This window comes from Ipomoea nil, unplaced genomic scaffold (assembly GCF_001879475.1).
Source record: "Ipomoea nil cultivar Tokyo-kokei standard unplaced genomic scaffold, Asagao_1.1 scaffold1317, whole genome shotgun sequence".
Lineage (NCBI taxonomy): Eukaryota > Viridiplantae > Streptophyta > Magnoliopsida > Solanales > Convolvulaceae > Ipomoea > Ipomoea nil.
Window position 1 is genome coordinate 3,541,254 of NW_017617745.1, and position 9,514 is coordinate 3,550,767.

Sequence of the window (9,514 nt, forward strand, 5' to 3'; positions counted from 1 at the left end):
TACAATATACACTCAAATATGTGAAATGTTATTCAGTTTCATTTTATATACACTGCAGTTTCATTTCACTATAACTACAGTATCATTTTGATATAACTGCAGTGTCAGTTTAGATATACTGTAGTGTCAGTTGGTGTTTAATACACCAAACAAGCGGACTCCGTTAACTATAACTGCGGGCTGTTTCTTTAAGTAAAGAAACGGCGCCGTTTTTTACCGCGGTGCACATGCACCGCGGTCTATGATATAACAACTGTATAGTTAGGGTTGCTCGAGACACCTCGTGGTCTGACAAAAAAGAGAAACGAGTTTCCATTTATCTCTCTAACCGTCATTTTCAAACAAGTATCCAAATAAACACTGCAATTTTAGGCAGAAGTAGACATTACATTCTACACATGGAGGCCTATGTATCGTTTAGTCAAACATAACATGTTTCCATTTACCAATTTCAACCGTGTCCTTTGCTAACTAGGACAAGAATTTTTGTCTGCATATACACATAATAATACATACTGAAAAAGACTGAAAAGAACTTGCGTCATTTAAGGCAGCTAGAAAAATTTTAAAAGCATGAAAAATTCGAAATTTATATGCAGTCAACTATGACTGCGGCATCAAAGAGATCATAGGATGGCAACTGACCTTCACTTCATCATGATGGATTTGATTTGCACACCAATTGCTTTCGTTGGCCAACAACAACGGTAAAGAATACTAGATTTTCGTCCAAGTTCATGGTACGATGCATATTGATCCTGGTAATCTTGAATTGGTCTCTGGGGCTTCACTGTGTCATGCAAGGGGATGCTTGCTTGCTTCTGGAGGATGTGCTGCTGATTCAACCTCCTGTGGAATAGATGGGATACAAAAAAGTGTCTAATTTCAGGAGCAAATTACCAGCAAGATAATATTGTCCATGTTGGGACATTAAACGAAAATAAGAGAAAAGAGAGGAGGAGCAATTGAAGTGCAGTAATCGAATTGAAATACGTCAATTATCTTGCCCCAAAAGGTTGAATCCCCAACCCCAAGGGCCCCTACACCCCGGTCTGAAAGAGTATTTGGGAGGATGTAAATCACAGTAACTCACTGGCTTAGCAGATAGGGCAGGATCTGTCCACTTTAATTATCAAACATGCATGGCCAACAAGTTTCCAAAATCAGTTCCACTCAGAGGATCATTTTTGTGGTTCACAAAATCAGATTGTGGAAAATGAATTATTAATAGATGCATCAAGTCTTTGAAAAGTTAGTACTCGTAAAACTATTTTCAGGGGAAAGTAATAATCCAATTTGGAAAATCAAGTTTCTGAAGAATTACATATACTAATATAATATTAATGGCATCAAACACTCCCAAATGTCCAGGCATTGATGTGTAGCATTTGGAGATCTCCATCCCTAGGAGAAGAGGGGGAGAAAGGCATTCATGTTCTCTCCAGACCATGAGGGGGGAGGAAAGGGGTGCGTGCCGGCACGCACCTTGCATGCCTGCATGTGCGCGTGATGGTGGGGGCAAAAAAAACTGCCTCAACGATCAACCGTTGAGGCATAAATTTTGATTTTTTTATTTTAAATTTCTACCTCTATATATACCCTAAACTCCCAAACTTTAATTTTGATTTCCTTTTCATTTCGTGTATTTCGTATATTGTCATTTAATATTTAATATTTTGTATTTGCTTTCAAATTTCAATGTGATATTATTTGTTTCAATTTAATATTTGAAAATTTATTTTTTTAATTAAAAAATTATTTTATTTATTGAAATTTATTTTGATTTAAAATAAAAAATTGAAATTAAAATTATAATAAAGTGAATAAAGTAATAGATGATGTGGAGGAGTGGGGCGCACAAAATGGGGAGAAATGGGAGAAAGATTAGAGAGAAAATAAGGGAAGATATTAAGGGGTGATATGAAAGAGTTGGACCCACAAAATTGAGAGAAAATAAGAGAAGGGATGGAGATGCCCTTAGCAAGTGCCAAGTGGCAAAATAATACAATCTACATCTTGCTCTTCTGATTTCTGAAGCAAGTGGAAATAGGTGACATGTTCCAATAATATACCTCAGATTTAAACAGTATTAATGTTATTGAGACTTATAATTCAACTCTTTAGATACCTATACCTAAGGGGCTTGAACCTTTTTTTTTTTTTTTGAGAAGAAAAACTAGAATTCAAATTCACGAAAACCTAGAGCATGTGCCAATTTCATTGTAGCCTAATAATTACTCCGTATATACGACTAAGAAGGGAAAATGAGCTTAGAGGACAGCAACAAATTTTATTGCCTTTTCTATGAAGGGGAAACAGTTGCAGTGCATCTAAGAAAGAGGAAAAAGAAAAGACAACAATTACTATGACAAGAATACAAGATTTTTTTTTTTTTTTTTTAAATATCCATCTTGTTTAGGTTGCATGCAGGAGAAGATTAAAGCATTGGGTCGTACTACTAATACCTCTTGAGAAAGCTGAACATTGGATAAAGGCTTAAGTTGGCAGTTCTCAATGTTTGAGAGTAGCTGGATTACAGTTTTCAGCTGAGGAACACTGCAAAAGTTACCTTCAAAATTAGATTAATGTACCATTTAATTTCCAAAGTAGACAAAAGTTCTTTAAAAAAAAAAAAGTAGACAAAAGTTAATTTAATAGTTATATCAAACTATGGATCACAGAAGCACAATGTTAAATATCGGTACCTTCATTTCTTTAGAGACAAGTACACACAGGCACAAATCTAAATGAACACAAAGATATAAGGTAGCACAGACAATGTTAGAAGTAAACAGTTATAGAAGATGGGAAGGCATAGAAATAAATAGACTAGCAAGTGAAGAGTCTATAAAACTGTCCATTGTTGTAGTATATATATCTAGTTGTAGCAGTGAAGGAATACACAGAAAATAGAACAAACACATTGGGTTGGTATCCTCTCTTTCTTTCTACATGGTATCAGAGCCGGCGAGAGTGAAGTAGTGGGCCGTGCTCGGAAAGAGGAGGCAACGCCGGAGCTCGAGCTGCACCGCCATCGGAGCTTCCACGCGCCGCCGCCGTCCAGCTGCTCCGACACCACGCGCCGGCGCGTGAGGAGTTCTCCGGCCACCTTCGTCGACGGCGATTGCTCCGGGGGACTCGCCGTGAGAAGTAAGTTCTGCCCAAGTATGTTTTGTGGAGTTTTGGTTTGTGGATGTTTGCACTTAGGGTTTGCAGTCCTGGGTTGAACGTGAATAGGGAACATTTCATTGTTGTTTCTGCTTAAGTTTTTGGGTTGGCAGTCCTGGGTTCAACTTGAAAAGGCAGTCATGGCAGAAGGAAGTAATAGGAATATTACTGTTGTATCTGCTCCATCTAAATTAATTGATGTAGTATTGAATGCTGATGGGTCTAATGGAAATTCTTGGTTAAAATTAATTTAGATGGAATGGGTAAAGGGGACCATTTAGATCAAGATTGCCCTGCAGATGATAAAGAATGGGAAGCAGATGATAAAGCTTTATTATCACGGGTAATTAATTGTATTGATAGAAAGGTAATTTTATCAATGCAACATTGTACCACGGTTAAAGCAGTGTGGGAGTTAGTGTCTGAATGGTTCAGTGGGACAAGTAATTTGAGGAAATTATATCAGTTGTTTCAGGATGTCTATAGACCTAATCAAAAAGGTCGAGATTTGAGAGACTACTATTATGATTTTAAAAGCTTAAGTGAAGCTTTATGCACTGCAATGCCTATTACAACTGATGTGAAAACAATGAAAACACAACGTGATCAGTTAATTGCTTTTAGTTGGATTTCCGGACTTGACAAAGAATATGAGATTCTAAGGTCACAATTATTGGGAAACAAGGAATTAGGGTCGTTGGACCAAGTGTTCTCTCAGATACAAAATGCAGCAGTAAGTACTGACAATAATGAACCGATTGAGAAGAGTGTTTTTATATCACAAGGGAACAATAGTGATGGAAGTGCGTTTGTATCTCAAGGAAATTATACTAATGAAGGGTATAATAGTCGAGGTGGAGGTGGTCGCCATCGAGGACGTGGTGGAAGAGGCCGTGGAGGAGGTTGTGGAGGACCAAGGGTATGTTTGAATTGTGGAGAACCGGGCCATTTCAAAAATCAATGTCCTAAACAACCCAGGCAACAAAGATTTGCGAACACAACCTCCGGATCTGAAGGACATATGGTAATTATGACAGATGAGGAGTTAGCAGCGTTCAATCAACTGAAAATGTCTTCTCCTATGCAGTCTCCATCCCAGTTTCCATCCAATCAACCGTCTTCTTCTGCAACCTTTGTCCAAACAGGTAATCCTGTTGCGTGTGTGTCTTCTTCATCTACACAGTGGGTCATTGACTCCAGAGCTAGTGACCAAATGACAGGTAATTCTAAGGTTTTTTCCACATATTCTCCATCTAATCCTGGGGTTATGGTTACTCTAGCGGATGGGTCATCTGTTCCAGTTTTGGGTAGAGGTAGTGCAACCTCATCATTACCCCTGTCATCTATATTATATCTTCCAAAGTTTCCCTTTAATTTGCTCTCGGTTAGCCAGATCACACGGTCTTTGAATTGTTCTATCTCATTTTTTCCGGGTTATTGTTTCTTTCAGGATCTTTTGACGAAGAAGATTATTGGTAAGGGGAAGGAAGTCGGAGGACTGTATGTTTTAGAACAATCTGTATCTCCGTCCAAGGCCATGTTGAGTGATACCTCTCCTTTCCAACTACATTGTCGGTATGGTCACCCATCACTGTCGGTCCTAAAGAAACTCTTCCCTAGTTTAGAATCATTGTCTACTTTGCAGTGCGAGTCGTGTGAGTTTGCTAAGCATTGTCGGGTTTCCTACCCTCCTCGTGTCAATAAAAGAGTACGATCTGTATATGAACTTGTTCATTCTGATGTCTGGGGTCCTTGCCATGTCACAGGGAAGAATGGGTTCAGATATTTCGTAACTTTTGTGGACGACTTCTCTAGATGTACGTGGTTATATCTTATGAAATCTAGAAATGAGTTGTTTACAATTTTTTGTAATTTTTGTGCTGAGATCAAAACCCAATTTAATACAACTATTAAGTGTGTACGAAGTGACAATGCAGAAGAGTATCTCTCTAAACCCTTTTTCACTTATATGGGCCAACATGGGATAGTTCATCAATCCTCGTGTGTGTATACACCTCAGCAGAATGGAGTGGCAGAAAGGAAAAACCGTCATTTGTTAGAAGTAGCTCGGGCAATTTTGTTTCAAATGAAAGTGTCTAAAGTTTTTTGGTCTGATGCTGTTCATACAACATGTTTTCTGATCAATCGGATGCCTTCGTCTGTCCTTCAGGGTCAAATTCCTTATTCCTTAGTGTATCCGACTGAACCTATTTTTCATCTCCCACCCAAAATATTTGGATGTACTTGTTTTGTCCAGGATGTTCGTCCTCAACGCCGAAAACTTGATCCAAAATCTCTTAAGTGTATATTCCTGGGATACTCGCATACTCAGAAGGGTTATAGATGTTATTCACCTGACTTGGGGCGGTATTTAGTGTCAGCTGATGTTACTTTCTTTGAAAACATGGTGTTCACTGGGAGTGTTGGGTCGTCTGGTTATGGGTCTACTCAAGACGATGACTTTCTTACATATACTATTACCATACCTGTCGAGTCTGTTTCTAGACCCCCCATTACACAGGTTTATACTCGGCGGCCGAGAGATGAAGTGGCACCACCTGAACCACAAGTGAATACTTCTTCCTTACCAGAATCTTCGTCAAATGATCTGGATCTTCCCATTGCCCTTCGTAAAGGTAAACGCCGTTGTCAAAATCCTATTTCCTCTTTTGTGTCTTATAATCATTTGCCGTTGTCATCTCGCACCTTTGTATCACGTTTAGATTTTATGTCAGTTCCAAACACTTTGAGTCAGGCTTTAGCACATGATGGGTGGAGACAAGCAATGGAGGAGGAGATGACTGCTCTTGAAGACAACCATACTTGGGATTTGGTACCCCTCACCGACTGCAGTTGGTTGCAAGTGGGTTTATGTTGTGAAAATGAACCCTGATGCGTCTGTGGCTAGACTTAAAGCTCGTCTAGTAGCAAAGGGATATACACAAACTTATGGTGTTGATTATACAGAAACTTTCTCCCCGGTAGCTAAGATAGCTTCAGTTCGTATCTTTATTTCCTTAGCTGCGTCTAACCATTGGCCTCTGTATCAGCTAGATGTCAAAAATGCATTTTTGCATGGTAATTTGGTTGAGGAAGTCTACATGGAGCAACCGCCTGGGTCTGTTGCTCAGGGGGAGTCTGGAAGAGTGTGTAAATTGAAAAAGTCTCTATATGGCCTGAAGCAATCTCCACGAGCTTGGTTTGGGAGGTTTAGTAGTGTGATTATGGAGTTTGGTATGCAAAGGAGTCAGTGTGATCATACTGTCTTTTTCAAGCATACTAATGATGGGTGCATTCTCTTGATTGTTTATGTTGATGATATAGTAATCACAGGCAATGATGCAGTAGGTATTGAAGCTCTTAAATCTTTCCTCAAAGAAAAGTTTCACACGAAAGATTTGGGAGTGTTGAAGTATTTTTTAGGGATTGAAGTTGCTCGCTCTCGAAAAGGAATATTTCTCTCCCAAAGGAAATATGTGCTAGATCTGCTTGATGATACTGGGTTGTTGGGGTCAAAACCATGTGAGACCCCTATGGAGCAAGGTGTGAAACTTGTGGCTGGTGAGGGGGAAGCCTTTGATTCTCCAGAAAGATATAGGAAGTTGGTGGGAAAGTTGAATTATCTCACCATTACACGTCCTGATATTGCTTTTTCAGTCAGTGTGGTAAGTCAGTTCATGCAAGCACCCATGCAAACTCATTGGGAGGCAGCAGTTCGAATTGTAAAGTATCTTAAGAATGCACCAGGTAAAGGCATTCTATATGCTGATCATGGACATGCGAGAGTTGAGGCATTTTCAGATGCTGATTGGGCAGGTTCGTTGAGTGACAGGAAGTCTACAACAGGGTATTGTGTGTTCGTAAGAGGTAATTTGGTTTCTTGGAAAAGCAAGAAACAGACTGTTGTGGCTCGGTCCAATGCAGAATCTGAGTATAGGGCAATGGCTCATGTGACATGTGAAATAACTTGGGTGCACAATATGTTGAAGGAGGTTGGTGTGGAAGTGATGAAGCCCATACGTTTATGGTGTGATAATCAAGCAGCTATACACATTTCAAACAATCCAGTGTTCCATGAGCGTACGAAGCATATTGAGGTAGATTGTCATTTTGTGCGTGAAAAGATTCAACAAGGCCTCATTTCCATGGCTCATGTTCGTAACGGCGATCAACTAGCTGATGTGTTCACTAAAGGGCTTAGCAGGGACAGGGTTGAGTATATTTGTAACAAGCTGGGCATGATTAATATCTATGCTCCAGCTTGAGGGGGAGTGTTAGAAGTAAACAGTTATAGAAGATGGGAAGGCATAGAAATAAATAGACTAGCAAGTGAAGAGTCTATAAAACTGTCCATTGTTGTAGTATATATATCTAGTTGTAGCAGTGAAGGAATACACAGAAAATAGAACAAACACATTGGGTTGGTATCCTCTCTTTCTTTCTACAGACAATATGGAAAAACTGTGAAAATTGGCACTGAAATGGCATAAGGGTTAAAATATCAAACCATCTCTTTGGCAAATAATACCTTTTTTATGTTATTACTTTCATATCTTAAGCAAATATGAATCATTAAAATGAAAAGCTTCAGATATCCTTCTGAGTCCTAAAGAATGGTGTCTTAGTGGTGTCTTAGTATTTAAATGACCATGCAGATCACTCTTCAATAAGATTCACAATATGAACATTGTAGAGAGTATAGTGGTGCCGGCAACAGTTCAAGCTCAAGCCCCAGCTGCTAAGCAAGCTCTAAGCAGCAAAACCAATTTTTAAAATCAGTTCTCTTGGTAAAATAGTTATATGTTGTACAACGGAAGACCTAATAATCTATACTTATACTCCAAGAAGGAAAAAGATTTTGAATATTATCAATTACTCCACAAAAGGAAAGATTACCCTTTTTATTTAATTATCATCATTTTCACATCAAATGGAGATTTGACACAACCTAAAATTCAAAATTTCATTTTTGAACAGGTATTGTCAATTGTATCACATGGAAAAGGGGGGAAAAGAATAACCATTGTAATCCTTGATCCATATGCGCATCCAATGATGAAATTATCTGAGGCAGTTGCTCTAATACCAACGATGTATTCTTGATTGTCGAGGTCTTAGCCAAAAGACTCTTTGGGAGTTTCTGCAGTTGGGCCTGGAAAAGGGCTAGCAAGTGAGTCAAAAATATGAAATGGAGCATATGTTGATGTCTAATACAAAATAATGTGTGCGCAAAGTAATGGCTTAAGCTTCTAGCCAAGTAAAATACATACCCCAGCCAAGATGGCTAAGGATACAAACTTATAACGACAAGGTCACGAGTTCGAATCCCAGGCCTCTTGATTTGACCCGGTCAGCTATGGACAACCTAGGTTGGTTTATCTCCTTGTGGTCCTTTGACGCTAGGGTCACAAGGCGAGGTTTACGGAGTGTACATTCTCGGATAGTGGCTGCGAGTTTCCCTCGTCAACCACTCACCCAAAAAAATACATACTTCCAATATAATTAGGCAAAAAGTTTGTTTTGAATCCTGCACTGCCATTTATCAAAGTATTCCCATGTTTTTGGAATACATAGTTTCAAGACCATAATGCTATACAAAATTATAACCGAATTACCGAAATACAGAGGTTAGCGCAGAACTGGTTCAATGCCATATGCTATATAAATTATGAGGTACAGAGATTAACCCGGAATTGGTTACTTAATTTACAAATCCTTTCCTGTTGATGGCAAAATACCCTAAATACAGTGTCATTTTGGGCGGTGAGCTTCTTTCTTTTTAGGGATTTATCAGTATTTCTCAGAAATCAAACTAGAGCAGGAATGGGTGAATTTATGTCAGTATCTATAGAATTGAGCAATTAAAATGTAGATTATATGAAAACAAATGTCGGAGAACAAGTTGAGTAAAAGAGAGTTTTTATGGATTTACCTGAGAAGGGGAAGATTGGAGCATGAGGTGGAGGAGATTGGAGGTGGACTGGACAGACTGAGTGATTTGATCGGCCACCATGGCCTTGGCCGACCCATCTCTGCCGCTCCCGCCGGCGCCGGACGACGTTGCCGCGGCCATATCAATTACCTTCTTTGGTTGTACTCTCGTTAGATTAAGTCGCTAATATCTATATAAGGATTTAGGAATATCAGCTTTGCCGGACTGATACATATTAATTTCATCCCCTAACACTAAATTAATAATTAATAATACAAAATAATATAAAAACCGAATTATGAATTTTGGTCATTAAGAGTTGATTTGAAAAAAAAATTGATTTTGAAAGTTACTTTCTAAATTTTTCGGTGTTTGATTATCAATAAAAAAAAAAAATATGTATTCCACGCAAAG

General features: G+C 38.8%; 1 protein-coding gene across 1 annotated transcript; it reads right to left on the reverse strand.

Moving 5' to 3' along the window:
* Positions 1-343: 343 nt before the first annotated feature.
* Positions 344-9,305, reverse strand: LOC109185138 (tobamovirus multiplication protein 2B). Its single transcript, XM_019335113.1, has 4 exons — positions 9,101-9,305; positions 8,190-8,320; positions 2,466-2,556; positions 344-849 (listed from the first exon to the last, which is right to left on the reverse strand). Exons 1-4 carry the CDS (start codon positions 9,239-9,241, stop codon positions 796-798), a joined length of 417 nt encoding a protein of 138 aa, XP_019190658.1. The 5' UTR covers positions 9,242-9,305; the 3' UTR covers positions 344-795.
* Between the last annotated feature and the right edge of the window lie 209 nt (positions 9,306-9,514).